The sequence below is a fragment of the Micrasema longulum genome, unplaced genomic scaffold (assembly GCF_059751315.1).
Source record: "Micrasema longulum isolate JH-2025_06_02 unplaced genomic scaffold, ASM5975131v1 h1tg000334l, whole genome shotgun sequence".
In the NCBI taxonomy this organism is placed as follows: Eukaryota; Metazoa; Arthropoda; class Insecta; order Trichoptera; family Brachycentridae; genus Micrasema; species Micrasema longulum.
Window position 1 is genome coordinate 1001724 of NW_028277538.1, and position 17692 is coordinate 1019415.

General features: G+C 36.0%; 1 protein-coding gene across 1 annotated transcript; it reads right to left on the minus strand.

The window, feature by feature from the left end:
* Positions 1 to 830: 830 nt before the first annotated feature.
* Positions 831 to 2762, minus strand: LOC148282392 (transcription factor HLF-like). The gene is made up of 2 exons (XM_088225204.1): positions 2172 to 2762; positions 831 to 1289 (listed from the first exon to the last, which is right to left on the minus strand). The coding sequence occupies exons 1-2, from the start codon at positions 2397 to 2399 to the stop codon at positions 1191 to 1193; spliced, it is 327 nt and encodes a 108-aa protein (XP_088081330.1). The 5' UTR covers positions 2400 to 2762; the 3' UTR covers positions 831 to 1190.
* Positions 2763 to 17692: the final 14930 nt, after the last annotated feature.

A 17692-nucleotide genomic window follows, 5' to 3' on the forward strand; every position in this document is an offset into this window, starting at 1 on the left:
TTTAAAATTTCGTAAATTTTAAGAAACAGAAAAAAGATGCACAAGGTCATGGGGACTGCGCGGGTAAGGGGCGAAGTAAAGATGAGCCGGGGAGATTTCATGCATAAATGCGTATGTACTTCTTTCTTGGGAAATAACAATACGAATAGGTAGGTATTACGGATAAAGATTTGAAGTTTGGGCGAAGCGCGGTACGGAGTGCGGCGGGGCGTTGAATTGTTCGCGCTAAGCGAAATGTATTTTTGTAGTTACTTCAGCGCTTGGTGATTTAGTTTTTGTTTTTTTTAAACGATTCAATTTATTTTTGTGAAACTGTTTAAAGTGTTTCGGAAGGGTAACTGTTTTAAAACAGCAGTTACATTTTTTTTACCATTTTTTTTGTTCGTGGTGTACTGTAAGGTGGATTTCTATGATCAAATTCATAACCAACCGAACAATATGGCTTTTCTGAGAAATCGAATATTGCAAACGAAATTCATGAATGAAATTATTGATTATCACTAAGAGTCTTTGAAAAATCTTTTATATGTACCTACAATATGATAAAAATCCGATATCCCTCGCGAGTGATTATACCCTTTCCATAAAATGTGTAAGTACCTACGAATGCTCGTATGTACTTACATCATGCGTATGCGTATGTCTATGTATTTGTATGTATTTATTTGTAGCGATATCGATTTTCGAAATAAACATATATTTATTTTTTAATAAACCTTTATTTAATATTAAAACAGAGGGACATAAAAAAAAAAAACAATTCAGGTTGAACTTGCCAAAAAAAGTCAGGCAAGTGTACAAAATAATAACAAATAGAAACAAAAGTGCATAACAATAAAAATGAATAAATAAATGAAAAAAATAAAAAAACTTTTTCTAAAAACAACAATTATGTAATATGTATGCATAGTATGCATATATGTATACCTACTTGTATACAATACATTCATCGTATATATATATATATATATATTTTAAAGTAAAAATACAATTATAATGTAAACAGTAATAGACACATTTCTTCCGCACGCTACGAACGTACTTTTCTTGAAAATTCCAATAAACTCTCGTCATTGTCTCAAATCACCAGAGGGACGGCAATGTGGAGCGGATCTCCAGCGAGAGTAGCCGGCAGCGCCAGCACAGGAGAGCCGCGGGAGAAGTCGGGTCACCCGGCGAGGACGGCCGGGTCAGCGCAGCAGCAGGGCGCGCGCCTCCTCGCGCAGCGCGGCCAGTTGCGCTCTGAGGAGGCGGTTTTCTTGTTCCAGCAGCATCGCTCGCAAGGCTATCTATAAAAGAACTTTAACTTTAACCACTTTAAAGGAATTGCAAAAATACAAATATGAAAGATTGCGGAACCTACGAGAACTCAGAGTCGCTCGCGGCTCGCCACGAGATGCACCCGAGTACGACCTCATGATCTAACATAAGTTATACACCATAATAACAATGTCCGATATAATATCTGCGATGTCTGCCAAATAACGAGCGACTACGAAGCATTTAACCAAAACTAATTAAGCGGTAATTCGCATCAAACTTTTTTATATTTTGTATTGACAATAGTGGATACTGCAATGACGAATAAGGTCTTTGCTGAGATGAAAAAAAAGAAATGCCAAAGTATCTCGTAAAAAGGCCATCCTGTTCTGATCCTTATTATTATTGTGTTTTTATTAGTTTTCGGTCAGGCTGTAAGAAATTGCTAATGGCAATAAGTCCGCTATTTAACATAATATTTTATTTGTGGCCAGTGGAGATTTATAATTATTATAATACTATTATCCCCCTATCCGCAGCCGACGGGGCCCGGGCGCCACGCACCGCATCGGAACATCGAATGCGGCGCGGGTTCGAGCTATCGAACGTCTGTTACATCAAGGCGAGGTACGCTTCAGGCATTAGTTCATTAGTCCAGGTCCAGGGACAGTGAAATATTGCAATTTTAAACTACATTCAAAACGAATGTTTTACGTCGATCCGGCCGGGAATCAAACTAGGGACACAAAATAATGGCAATTTCAACCTATAGGTATCTTATACTCGTATACCGATAACATGTAGGTGGGTACTGGTGCGAATATTTATGAACTACCCGAATAAAACATTCGAGGAAAAAGCGAGGGCATAAAAATAATATGATCCGTAAAAACTGTTCGGTCAGAACTCACTTGATCTTCTCTGAACTTCCTGGCGTCCCGAGACTTCTTGGCCGCCCGGTTGTTCCTCTTCCTGCGCTCGAAGTACTTGTCGTCCTTGTGGTCCTCCGGCGTGGGCCTCTTCTCCCCGCGCGCCCTGCCGGGGGCGGGGCCCGGCAGGGGCGCCGCGGGGGGCGGCGGCGCGAGCAGCAGGGGGCACCAGCCCACCGGGATGAAGGAGGGACTCTCTAAATAGAACATGTCGATAATAGACTTATCGCTATTTGTATGTTGACACGGTTGTCCACGAAAATTGGAATTAATTAATTCGCAATAAAAATTAATATCTTAAAATACTAGAAGTGTATGTGGTTACCTTTCTCTTCAGAGTAAAAATGGACGCGCTACCGTTTACAGAATCGCCCATATACACAAAAAAAAATTGTTTGGTTTCCGCCAAACACGACATTTGGCGGCCTCCGTGGTGTAGTGGTCAAGACGCTTGACTCACTCACGGAAGGTTCCGGGTTCGATTCCCGGTGAGAACACAAAAATCTAAATATGATTTTTCTCAAGCCTGGGTGTTCCGTGATGTAATTCACCACTGTAATTGGGCCTCCTGGCCTGTTGTGGAGCAAAAATAAAATAGCATAAAACATAAAATAAAAACAATGAGCTATACCCATGTCGAAATTTATAGAAATAATAAATGTAGAAATACTCGTACAAAAATATATTTGTATTTTTTCAAAATAGAAGTGATACATTATAATATATATGGGATGTTGACACAATATATATTTGTAAAAAAAAAAAAATACATGAAAAAAAAAAATAATGTTATGTCAGTTTTATTTTCCAAATGAAAAGAAAAAAAAGTCAACAAAAAAATTCCAACATATTGGTCAATAATGTATACTCCTTCATTATTTACAACTTCTTGCTAACATGCTACATTCTACAAGTTTTTCAATGCTTGTGCGATTAAAAAACATTCAATCTTGACTCGAGGAATTCGTCCAACCGTGTCAGCATTTCGACGTCGTTATTGAAGGAAACGCCGCCGCCCCGCAAATAGTCCGAAAACGACTGGAAAATGTGGAAATCCGACGGTGCAAGGTCCGGAGAATGTGGAGGGTGCGGTAAAAGGGAGGACTCTCCACCGAGCGTTTGAATAGCATTTCGTGATGTTGGCGATATAAGGTGTTGCAGAATAATTTCATATTGCCGACCGTCTGATCTAGACACGACAGCCAATGAGAGGCTCGACACGCGGTGGGATTCACGCTGAGTCTTTTTGTCTACAAAGTTAACAAAGAAAGTAGCAGATCACGCCACTTTCCGGCACAAAGTAAAGAGGAAGTAAAGAAAGGAAACTCCAAAGCTATAAATAGCCCAGCCACGCGCCGAAGACGCGTAATTTTATTAGAACCCAATCCACGCGCGCCGTCACTCTGAAAAAGACACGCAAATAACGAGTTGCAAGCAAAAATGAATCTCGCAAGATTCTAGTGGTCAATAGAGGTGTGTAGTTCGCGAACGACCCTGTCATACTGACAAGGTCAGAACCATTGAACTAGAGACATGTTTCTTTCATCTCGGTCAGTTAGTTCGCGAACTAAATGGCTCTGTGTCATTTGGATCATTCATATCTTCGTGTATTATTGATCTCTAGCTCATTTCGTTCATTCATTGAACGAGATTGTGTCTTTATCTCTGTGGTTAGTAGGTAGATTAGATACCTACATATACACTCTGTATCCATAGTAGATACCTAAATGCCTAAACTGGCTGCTTTGTTTATTGTTCTCCTTTATCTCCCGCGCGTCGCACTTGAAATTTAATTGACACTAATTATGAAATGTCGCGATAAAAATGCTATTTTATGAATTATTATTTACGTTGAGATGAAAACATTTGGTATTCGTATTTCATTAATGCCCTCTAATGTGAACAAGAGGTAAGTTTGTTCACTCGAGTTTATTGGATTATGTATTTTTCTGCATAAATAATAACAGAAACAATTTTATTAATTCACTATAAAAACATTCGTATTTTATAAAATGTTATAACATTGTTATAACAACAATGTTATATTATTATAATGGCTTATTAGGCTGTGCCCGTGTTAAACCATAATAATTAACATTTTTAAAAAGTAACTTAAAATGACGAAGTGATTAAAATATATCAATTTCAGAATAACAGTCCAATCGGACGATATAACATTAAAAAATAATTATAAATGAAATAATGTAAAAAATAACAACCTAATTGTGGAATAACTCATTAGGTCAGTTATCCATTTTGTGCTAGAGGCCGATTAATGTTTTTTTTTTTTTGTTTAATATTTGTGTATATTTTTTTTAATTTGCTTTAGTTTATTTCATAATATAAATTAAAACTGCACACGTTAAAAATATAAAAACCAAAATTTTAAAAATGTTAACCCTCTAAGGGATTTTAAAAATTCATTGTAAAAGTAAATAAAAAATAAATAAACCTAGCATAAAATATAACTTTCGATAATATAAAATATAACGTTTTTTTGTAAACAAAATAATTTACCAGTTTTCTACAGGTTTGTGATATTATAATATCTAAAGAACAATATTATCAAATCTATAAGGAAAATCATGCTGACAAACCAGCTAAAGGCTTATAATTATTTGTTTTATTCACCGCTCGTACGCATTTGGCTCAAGCGAACGAAAGAACGAAACGAACTAGAGACACGATGATGCTAAAGATGCGGAGATATGATGACCTAAATGAGCCGAATGAGCAAAAGACACATTCGTTCAATTGAACTACTTAAAAGATTCGGTCACTTTGGTGATGCAGATCAAGTGACACGTGTCCTCTCGGTGATAGGGTTTTACCCACGTCTAGTGGTCAGTTGTTCCGGGAATGAGAAAAGTCAGCACCTGTGCACACTGTCGATTCCATTATTGAGCTCAGGTATGTAATTTCCGCGTTCGAGTTAGAGACTGCTGGCGTAGTTTAATTCTAACCTATGTGATACTCCATCTCAGGGCAATACGGCACGGAGCAACGCGGCAGGTTGCTGTGTCGCGTAGCTCGAGGACGCGCGAGCAACCAGCAGACATTGTCGAACTGTTGTGGTACCCAGTCACACCGGCAAAATTACATACCCTCAGTACACAGCACAATACTCGTAGGTTGACGGTGTTTTATTTTTCTTGGGTTATTTAAATGTCAGGCTTTTTAATAATTTCCACCCATGCTGGTGTTCTTTAGTTGAGCGTAAATAAAAGTAGATAATACTTTAATTTGTCTTTTTTTCTAAACACTTCCCTGCTGTTATTTGTTAATCGTAATGACTCCCGAGGGGGTGAAATTCAGTCTTTTGTCTACAAAAATTTGGACAAACTCAAATATTGTAACTTACAAAGACATTGAAAGTTATGTAGAATTTTGTTTACTATACAATTTAGCTGATAAAAGCATGCAACGTCGTAGATGGATAGTGCCGAAATGACAACACAAGAAACAATGTAGTTCATATTTACATCATAAAATTGGTAGGTCGAGGGGATGGTATTATAGCTTTTGTGAGGTTTTGCAAAAAGCGTGAGAATCAAACACATAAAAGTTATTCATCTGTTCAAAATAGATACACCATTGAGACAGGTGTACCGTCAAACGTGACAATTTTGCCCAGTTTTAACAAACCTTTACAATATCATTTTTTTTTGTATGGGACTACTCCTATCCATTTTGTTGAATAGTAATACTAATTATTCTGAGCATTTTTACAAGTACAAAACGTTTGCTTTTCTTTTATTTATGCAATTTTAGAAGACAAAACATGCTGGGCAAAATTATCTCCACACAATTTTGCCCATTTGGTAATTAACTGTTATTTTTGGTTTTATCATCCTTATCATAGGGTTTATTACTACTTTTTGGGCGAAAAAAACTGTTTGTGTTTAAACAATAGCATCATTAAGGCATCACCATTATATAATCAATGAAAAAACCCGGTGGGCAAAATTGTCAATTATTTCCTCAATTTTTCTATACAATATGGATTTGTGGGCCAGGGTTGGCATATAATTGGATTTTTAACAATACCAAACGAGCTTATCTCTAATCCTTTAAATTTGTTCGTGTTTGACTACGCATAAGCCATTTTTTTTTTTACAAACCATTTCAGTTCTGATGCGATTTTCGTAATTAAGGAAGCTTGCCCCCAAAACGATTTTTCTTTAAATGTGTACGTAGAAAAAAAAACAATCTTTATTTTTTTTGTACAGCAGTGCAATTATTTGCTAGATTACCTATACTTTGAAATTGTATTTTATGAACAGAATCCATAATATTGTCTATGTTTTATTTTCTTCTTTAGACTGTTAAAAATATTTATACAAAAAAAATTTAAAATAAAAAAATAAGTCTTAAAAATTTCACAAAAATCTGGAAAATTTAACTGAGCAAAACTTTCTAAAATGTGGTCTTATATTCTTACATTTTTAAAAATGGTTTAAATTGTTTTTGAAAGGTAAAAATTAAAATTGGTATTTGTATTACCATTTTTAATTTACTCACAGAAAATGACTCAATCTTGCAGTTTTTAAGGTTTACATTGAATTTATGAAAACCTTGACGCAAGATGACAGGTTCAGGCAAATATTTCACTATGTTCCAATTAAATACATCAGCAATATCCTCAACTTGAGACCACACAAAACTCCATTACGTTTGCATCTTACAAATGACATAATAATATTAAAATTATGGTAGTTGATGCGCTGGTAACTTAACCGACATAATATTTGTCATTTTGCGTATCAACAGTGTTAAACTTTACTAAAACGAAAGCGACTTCTTCACCGTTATTGATTTCAAGCGGATCAGACACTGTTTTTTCGTTTTCCTCGGCCGAAGATTCGGAGGTACGTTGTTCATATTCGTCGTAATTACTTATGATGAATGTTTTGAAATCTGTTGATTCATCAACTGAGTTGGCATCAAAGTCTGTTGTTTCCGTGTCGCTATGACATTTTTTCTAAATATTCTCCTCTATAAGGTGTGGGTATCTTTTGATCCTGATGGCAGAGAAAAATCGGATGGATTATTTACCAATTGCTGTGTGGTATAAAAAGTTTAAATTAAGATAATAACTGGCTTGTCATTTTCAGCGTGTATTTGAGTTGAAACCCCCATCAGGTTTTTAAATCTTATTTGTTAAATCTTTGGCAAAAAATCAGATTTATGGGCCAGTTTGAACAAAACATCCCGTTACCTCGTTTAAAATCATGTTTTTGCCATTTACTTCATTTTCTTTTATATTTCTACTTTGTTTTTTTCTACTTTCTTGGATAATGTTTTTTCAATGTAGTATGTAGCGACAACCCTAGACGTGGGCAAAATTGTCAAAACACTCGCTAAGAAATCTAAGACAATTTTGCCCACTTAAATATCTATTGTGTTTGTTCAAATAGATATGCAGAAATACGTTCTATAGCGTCTTTATTATGTATGTAATGAAATATATAAAACTTACTTGCCTCCTTTCATCACAAACTCAGCAACAACAAAAGTTTTGACAATATTTGTAGATATACACAAACCGACCTTCAAGTTTAACTTCAAATTTCAAGTGATCAACTGAAGCTGGCGGTAAACTAAATATTTAGTTTTGCCATGGAACTATCAAAATATACTTACCAAATGTAATTTTTATGATACCAGTAACTTTTCTTACTTTAAAACATGATTTTGTTAAGGATTTCGGCAGTGGGCAAAATTGACATGTTTGACGGTACTCCTGGGAAAAGACAAAACTACTCTCAGCCATAGAATTCGCGAGAATCTGCACATTAAAATTTGTGGAATTTGATCAGGTAGTTTTTCCTTTCAAGGACAGATGTATCAGGAATGGACCACCCTTTGCCCTTATTAGATTAAAAGGTTGCAAGGAACAGATAAAAGCTCGTGAGAACATTAAATATTTCGCCATAAAAATGCTTATATTTACTAGCTCAAAGAATTCTATATAGACATGAGATTTGAACCCTTTTCCATTCTCACAAAAATATAAAAATTCACTTAACAGCATTGACATATAGAGAGTAAAAAGTATATTTTAAAAAATAGTGACACGTAAACGTACCCATAGTTACTGAGTTTGTTTATTTATGCATAGGGCTGCATTCAACGATCATGCGCATGCTCGCAAAAATGCAAAAAACTCTCGGCGAACATACGACTCTCGACTATAGTGACAACTTTTAATCAACTTGAAATTTTGAATTTAAAAAAAAACTTTTTCGTGATACACCCTACTGCGCAGTAGTCAATGTGGTGGGGTAGCCGGTGCAGTGGGAAAAGTAGCCGTGTAGCTTTTGCAGTGGGAAAAGCGGCGGTGTTGCCTGCGCAATTGATAATGTGGTAGTTCATACAGTGTAGTGGGAAAAATGGTGATGTGACCAATGCAGTGAGTAAAATGGTGGTGTAACCTGTGCAGTGGGTAAAATGGTGGTGAAGCCGGTGAAGTGGATAAAGCGGACCACCACTCGCCGGTACACAAGTAGCCGACTCAGCCAGTGCGGTGGATAATCGCGCGAGAGGAGAACTCACCGGCAGAGATAAGGAGATGCTGGTACGGGGGCGGGTGCGGGGCTCCCATACCGAGGGCGGGTGTTTCTGCGTAGCAAACGACATTATTAAGAAATATTTTTATTTTATTTGAAGTAGGTACCTTTGCGGAAATATTTTATCGGTAATGTATACATGCTGTTATTAAAGTTTGTTCTGCGGGAAACATACAAAGCACGTACGTCCGCAGGTGGTGTCGTCCCGCTCCCGCTCCCGCCCGCGCTGCAGGCCGGGGCCGGCGCGAGAGGGCGGGGGTGGAGCGGCGGCTTGCGCCTGCACACGATGTAATCCATGAAACCGCATCGCGGGAATCTCCCTAAAAATATATCTACATGTATCTATTTTATCCACTCCTATTGAATTTATGTCCAGAGTTACGAACTTCATATAATATTTCGATAGAAATCGAGAAGCTTACAATTTTTTTGGGTTCTTGTGAACAAATTCCCACTAATCTGTATTTTTAAAAGATTTCAGGAAGTTCGCGATCATTGGACCGGCGAGCGGGGCCGCACTATCGCTATATATTGGCGCACTAGGCCCCCGATAAAAAAAAACTCGTGTTATAATGCTGAAAATTTACCGGATTTTATTTTAAAGTATTTCATGAAACTTCATGAAATATAATTTTTTATAACTGTAATAATAAAATAATATGGTAATTGAGACCATATTATTTTATTATTACTGAATCTGGCCTTTAGGGGTCACCAAAGGGGGCCCATGATCTCTCAACGCGGCCCTGCCAGCGAGCGCAACGAATGGATTGTAGTAATATTAGGTACTAGATTGATTGGGTTAGGTTAGGCATAAAAAATTCAGTGGTCCAAACAAGAAAAATCTGCCCGAATAAGATGCCGCGCCGGAAATAAAAAAAAAAGTAATTTCCATTTATTTGTTGTTTTTAAAAAATATTCAGCGAGGTATTGATGTAAATGGGTAGGTAGTGTGTTCCATGCAAATAACATATCAATTAATAAATTTAAAGTAAACCTAAAGCAACAAGTGAAAAAACTGCATCAAATTTTAATTTTATTTTCTGTTTTTCTTTATATATCCTTAGTTTTTTTTCTCATGTACTCGTTTATTTAAAATTATGTAAACTCTACTAAATAAACAACTATAACAGTGACATATCACTCTCCAAGCACAAGAGTTATTCTCTTTTTATGGAGAGTTACAGTGATAACATTTACTAGATGTATAAAAGTAGATTTTGATAGAATTTTTAAAAAACATGTACCATTTATGAAATTTATTGATAAAAAAAATTAAAAAAACTTTTATAGGTACGTAATTTTTAATATTTAAATCTTTAGTTTTATGCGCTAGTTTTGAAAAAAGTAGTTAAATATAATCTTAGAGTATAGATGTATATACTGTAAGAGTATAATCATGAATTTGTTTCACTAAAAACAAAAAGATGTTTAATTATTATTGCCAAAAGAGGAATATAACTAATATAATATAAATAGAAAAATTACTAATAAAGCAAACAGACAAAGCTTGACATTTTTTCTATCTTGAACGTTAATTCGAAGTACGTATGTTGTGGTACGTCATATATATATTTATCCTCGCACTGCTGTGCAGGCTTCTCACAACTCACTACTCACACACGGTGGTGTACATACACACACACACACACACATACATATATCAGTTAGAACACGGGATGATGCGCTCACTCCTGTCTAGTTTTAGTAATAAGTATCCTCCTTGCCCCGCGCCCCGCACCCCGCACCGCCAACCTTTGAAAAGACAAAACACTACAGATGGAAAAGCTGGGCTTATTCCCTCCATATGGTTAGATTGAATATTTAAAAGTAATGACACTGTTAAAATTAAAATAGGAAAACATTTAACGGTAAAGTATCCTTAAAAAGGAATCTCGTGTAATTTCGAAACCGGTCCACAAAAAAAAAAATTTAAACACCATTTTGATTATAATGAATAACTACAAAGTTAGTTTTTTTGCAGTTGATGAACATGAAATATAATAAAATTGCAAGTATATAATAACGTTTAACAATAAAGAAAGTAAAAAAATCTTTCGGTTAGAAAAGGGGGGGCAAGGAGAAGAAAAAAATCCAAAATTTTGGGCCAAAGTAAACCGATTTTACCGTACCAAAAATTCGGTAAAAAGAAATAAATGGGTGCAAGAAAATTAAGGAAATAATCGGATTGGGATCCATAAAAAACGATCGTTGTTTGTAAACATTGAAAAACAAACTTTTTTAATACACAAAAAAATTACATTCTTCTATTTTTTTTTGTATATAAATTCTCATCGATTACAGCCCTGGCGAACGATAAAAAAACATTTACGCTGCTCACCCTTTTTTTGCTCAGTAAATTGAATGTTTTAAGAGCTATAAATATGCTTATGGAAAATATTTACATTTTGCTGAAAACCGCACGTAAATCGGTCCAGTAGTTATTTAGTCTATCGAGGACACACATAAGAACATAGCCGTTTATATATATAGATACGCACGCACACATTTAAGCATGTATCATAATTTAATATATGAAGATATTCAACATGTTATTTAATCATTATTGACTGTATGTTTCTATAAAATAATAAAATAAATGATCGGCGTTCGTGCATGAGAAGATGCGTGAATGTAGAGGAAGAGAGGTCTGCGTGCAAAGACAGAGTAATATGGCGTTCTATGCTCCCTGAATACCCCTACGGAGAAACGGCGTGATGGTTTGTGTGTAACGTGTAAAATCTACCGAGAAAGTGTTACATTTTGTGAAATTTCGAGTACGGATTCCAATTTTGGGTGGCAGGACAAGACAGGTACGGGCATGTTCTTTACCCCAAAGCTTTATTACGCTATCTACGGGACTTCCTAAAAATATGGAACTAGTGCCCTCGGCATCTTAGGGCCTCGCGTCAAGTCGGGTCTTGGCAGGGGTCATACTTTTGTGACAGAATTAGAATATAAATCATTCGCTGTACTCGATTATGCCACCAGATTTGCCTACCCACAACGGGCAAAACGGGTTTTAAAAGCTTAAAATATTACCTATATAATAAATTATGTATATTACTTAAACATGTCGAGTCACTAAAGAAACGTTCGTAATTTTGTTTGTTAAATTTTTAAACTTTTAGCGGCTTTATAACTAACCTTTTACACTTTTTACCCGATCTAAACAAAAAACATATAAACATTAAAGCACCTTTTGAGTAGGTAATGCATTTAACTTTTGAACATTTCAAAAGTAAGGTAGGTTATCTAAAGTAGGTTACCTATCGACAAAGTTTGAGAAAGAAATGCAAATACAAAGGAATGATGTGCACTTTGAAAAGCGTCAGCGGGCGGGAAAGAGGGGGGAGGGGGATGCGTTCCGCGTGCTGCGTGCGCAAGGAAGTTGTGAAAAATACACCCGACAGACACCTAGAACAATTCAGAAAAAAATATTTCTCGGATTTCTCTCTCGCAACTGGCGGGAGTTGAACCGGCGCGGCGTGGCGCGCGGCGCGCGGCGATGTCAGCTTCACAGTTAGCCGTCTGAACGATCATTCTAATAATAAAATATGAGTTTTTAAATAATCAAATTGCATCTCTCGTAATGTGCAGTAATTACATACATATATGTGGTGCAGTCGACGTTTAAAAACAATGACAAAAGCCTTTTTCCGATTCCTGAAAGACACCGCTTCAGGCGCTGGCGCTGGCGGTCGGGCGACGGTGGCGACACTCACCCGGCACTGACACTGGAGCTCGTCACTCGTCACCTCACATCGCGCGGCGGACTGCGGCCCGCCCGGGCCCGCCCGGGGCCGGCGGGCGGGGGCCGCGGGCTCCGCCGTCGGCAGCGTCAGGTGGCCGCGCTCCCGCCCCGCCCCGCGCCGCCCCATTGGCCGGAAAGGCCGGCCGCCCGTCGCTATTGGCCGATGACATAATTATATATAATTCATGTTGTGACTGAGGTTATTCCGTTATCGTGTGATAATTTTTATCCGTAATTATGGACAGCGGCAATCGCTCGTAATTTCCTCGGCGTATTACCACCCATACATATTATATTACGATGGCGAGGTCGAGGCGGGTGTAAGTGGATGTGGATAGTGGATAGTGGCATTAGCCGTGTGACCTGTAACCGATGAGACCGCCCGCCCCGCCCCGCTCCCCCTCTCCCGATCGTGACTGACTGTCTGTCACCTGTAACTGTGATAGTGATATAATTTTGAGCTATTAAAGGAGCAATAAAATCAGGAAAGTTTTCCGGTTAAACGACACGGCGGCGGCGGCGGCGGCGGCCCGTTATGGAGTAGTGACACACGCGGAATATGATAATTATAACGATATTTGTTTATTTAAAATTTACGCGTTATCTACATCATAGCACACGTGCCAATTACACTGTACATCTCTAATGGAGCAAGATGCACGATGCAAGAGAGGGAGTTCGTTTTTATTTTATTTTAATTTTATTTTTGCACCACAACAGGCCAGGAGGCCCAATTACAGTGGTGAATTACATCACAGAACACCCAGGCTTGAGAATCACATTCTAATTTATGTGTTCTCACCGGGAATCGAACCCGGAACCTTCCATGCGTGAGTCAAGTGTCTTGACCACTACACCACGGAGGCCGCCAATTTTACAATTACATCCTTTTTGAAAATATTTATTTGAAAAGACTTACAAAAATATTTATACGAGTATATTACATTTGAAAAGTTAATAATGGAGTGGGTTTCATATAATTCTTTCATTTTGATTGCAATAATTTTATTTTATTTTATTTATTTATTTTATTCAGAAAACATACAGTCATACAAAATAAGTACTAAAAACAACAATTTTTTAACATAAAAAGACCAATTAAGTTTTCATAAATTAAAAAGATATAAACATTAAATGTGACAAAAAATAAATAAGAATTTAAAGTGAGAAAAGAATAATTGTTGACATTTGCGTTTTCCATGGAGGTAATAAATTAAAATTAATAAAAATACCGAATGTACACTCCGAGCCATCCACGCACACACATGAACGCACATATAAAACATACACAAACATATACATTACATGCGGCACATATACATAGCATAAACCACTCAAGATGTACATTCAGCAACTATCCCAAATAATCGACCCCATGAAGAAATTTTCTGTACAAATGCAACGTGCAGTTAAAAATGTCTACATCAATACTGAGTCCGTTATAATTTCTACAGGTACGTCTAATGAATGAATTCGAGGTATAATTGTTTTTACAAGTTGGTACATAAAAAAGGGAATTTAATCTAGTATAGCGAAGAGGACAACGGAAACCAATATTTTGTAAAAGATACGGCGAATCAACTATGTTATTGAGAATTTTGAAAAGAAAAATTAAATCATATCTAAGGCGCCTTTTTTGTAGTGATTCTATATTAAAATTGATCAAAGATGCGCCGTAATCATTTTCAATGTTACCAAAACGATATTCCAGGCTCCTTACAAATTTCTTTTGAATGTTTTCAATTTGATTAATATAAACAATATATTGAGGGGACCATACTAATGAAGCGAATTCGAGTTGACTTCGCACAAAAGTATAGTAAAGAAGTTTTAATGTATTTGGTGATGAGAATGGCTTGGAGATTCGTAAGATAAACCCTAGAAGTCTGTACGCCTTATCTACTATTGTATTTATGTGATCTCTAAATAAAAGCTTATCATCCATCAGTACACCCAAATCTCTCGCTTTCATTGAACGATTGACAATTTTCCCAGATAGTTTGTAGTCAAATAGTATACTTTTTTTCTTTCGAGTAAATGACATGACAAGACATTTATCAGAATTCAATAATAACTGATTGTCCTTGCAATAGCAACAGATTCTATCTAAGTCAGCTTGAAGAACTTCGCAATCATTTATTGAAGACACAATTTTAAATACTTTATTGTCATCAGCGTATAGCAAAAAATTTGAGTTTTGAATGCATAAACTTATATCATTGATATAAATAATAAAAAATAAGGGTCCAAGATGCGAACCTTGAGGGACACCTGATGGGATTGGTTTAAATGATGAATTAAATCCCTTGAGTGAGACCGATTGACTGCGGTTACTAATGTAGGAACATATCCAACGATACAGATTCCCCCGTATACCAATGTTCCAAAGCTTGCGAAGTAAGACCGAATGACTTATTTTATCGAAAGCCTTTGAATAATCCGTATATAAAACGTCAACCTGAAAACCTGCATCCATTGCATTCAAAACAATATCGGTAAATTCACAAAGATTTGATTCAACTGACCGTTTCTTATAGAATCTATGTTGATTGGGATTAATATGTGGTTTTATAACATCGAAGAGCTGATCGGTTACTATATTTTCAAGGATTTTGCTAAAAATGGGAAGAAGAGAAATGGGTCGATAATTTACTACAAGACTTTTATTTCCTTTTTTATGCACAGGTGTAATATTTGCCTTTTTCCATATTTCAGGAAACGTACCTTCCTTTATTGATAATTGAAAAAGATAAGTAAGAGGACGCGCAAGCTGTTTAATACATTTAGAAATAAAAAAAGGGTGTATGCCATCAAAGCCAGCACCTTTCCTGAATTTAAGTTTTTTGAGATATTTTGTTACCAATGACTCATTTATTTCTATAGCATTAAGATCAATTAAAATATTTTCTTCGGCAGGAACACTACAACTAGATGCATTAGTTTCCAAAAATTCATAATGGAAATATTCCGCAAAAGCATTACAAATATTCTGACCGCCAATTACCAAATTATCTTTGTAGGACATTTGAAGAGGCACATCACACCCAGCTCGCTTGGACTTGACAAAAGACCAGAAAAGTTTAGGTTCTCGGTTAATGTTATATTCAGCAGTTGTGATAAAATGTAGGTAACATTCGTGCGTTTTTGTCTTTCCCTCAGCAAAGAAAAAGTATGATAATCAGACGCTTGAGAGTACTTTTTCCATTTTTTGTGAATTTTTTTTTCTTTCTGAAATTAACTTAATTAGCGGTCGAGTGTACCATGGAGGATATCGGCAATTATTATTTGTGAGACGCTTGGGAACAAAATTGTTTATAACTCCATTTAGAACAACGTAAAATAGCTGGGTTGCGTCTTCCATGTTCAGATTAGACAAAGTATCGAACCAATTAATATCATCTAAATGGGCACAAACATCATCGTATATATTTTCGTATATTTTCAATACTTTTTATTTCCAAGGGTGATTATTGATTTAAATGATTTTTTCCCGAGAAAGAATGGTGATTTTGTGTTGCACTAGTGTTATACTTACTACCCAGATAGCAATTTAAACTTGCCTCAAGCTTGTATCAAGTTTGAAGTATCAAGAGTTCAAGCTTGACCCAAGTTTGAGATTGCAACTCTGTAAACTTGAGGCAAGTTTAAAGCAAACTTCCTAGTTACCATCCAACAAACATCATGCAAGTTTGGATTTATTTAGCAAAAAAAAACAATAAACAAAAAAATAAAAACAAAAAAAAACAAAAAACACGAAGCTTCTTAAAAATATTAATATTAAATAAAATATCTTGTTACTCAGTATATTTATTTTGAATAAATAATAAAAATTACGAGCTATTTTTGCCAAGAAAGTCAGATGATGTGATGACAAATAATTCATGTCAATTGACTGGATATCAGAGCTCGGTGCATTCTTTTGTCTCTTAACTCTGAAACAAATAAATAAAACTGTTCTATGACTTACTAGCTTTTCGACTAGCGGGATTTCTCATGGTAAAAAGTATCCGATATTCAAATCGAAATTTGTTGCAACAAAGGGAAAACATTTTGGGAAGGACATATGGAAGTCTAGGTATTTACTGGGCTTATGTACTGTCATTGGCTGGTTGAAGTGGCCACTTTACAAACTGTGTTGAAACATCTTCATTTCCTCAACTCTTCCATCTGTTAACTTTTGTGAAGTATAAGAGCCTCTGGGGTTAAAGTATTGGTTTATTATATCGATATATTATCAACAGCCTTTTCGTTCTGCAAATAAAACATAATTCAATCAATTCAATTAAAAAATAGTATAATGTTTGTGATATTTAATAATTAATTAGTTTAAACTATTGTAAGCATTATGCAGTGGATGAGATATTAATATCATCCTTACTTTTAAAGAGCTCTTGACAAGATGGTTTTGTCGAGTGACAGTGCAAAAAAAACTCATTTTTAATGTTTTTTCCTCAGTGGCATATCAATAGTTTATCATTTAAACTGAGTATTTCAACACTTCGACAGTATTAAAAGTTTTAAAATCGCCGGTAAAACGTCCAATGATAAATGCGTAATTAAAAATGACATGAAACCCACGGACAAAAACGGTGAAATATATCATTTTTCTATGACTAGTATTTAGTAGACAGTATTGCCAATCTGAATGTTGTTTGGAATTAACCACTTTTTTGGATATGTCATGCACTAATTTAATTTGGCGGCCTCCGTGGTGTAGTGGTTAAGACATTTGGCCTATACATCGAAGGTTCAGGGTTCGATTCCTGGTGAGAACACAAAAATTGATTGTGATTTTCTTAAGGCTAGGCGTACCGTGTAACAAAAATGATCAAGATACGCTACGATCGGTGTACCAATGCAGTGCCCTATGCACCGTTAGGTGCTGCAAGGGAATGATGATGGAAAATAGTGGTGCCCACTCTACTGCAGGAAGTTTATATTAAAATCAGTAGATACATCTTATTATATCCATAACAGGGAATAGGTACTGAGAATAGGTATTCCACTCCTTAATGCAAACAGATATTTATTTTTCTAACTGTAAAAAATAGGTTTCGCTACTGAAATTATTGTACTTGTGCATTTACAAAAATATCTAAGGAGATACGTTCAGGATAATATTGACGATCATCTTTGGAAGATTTTAATAAGAGGGTGTGTCGTGTGTCGTGTGGCGTGTG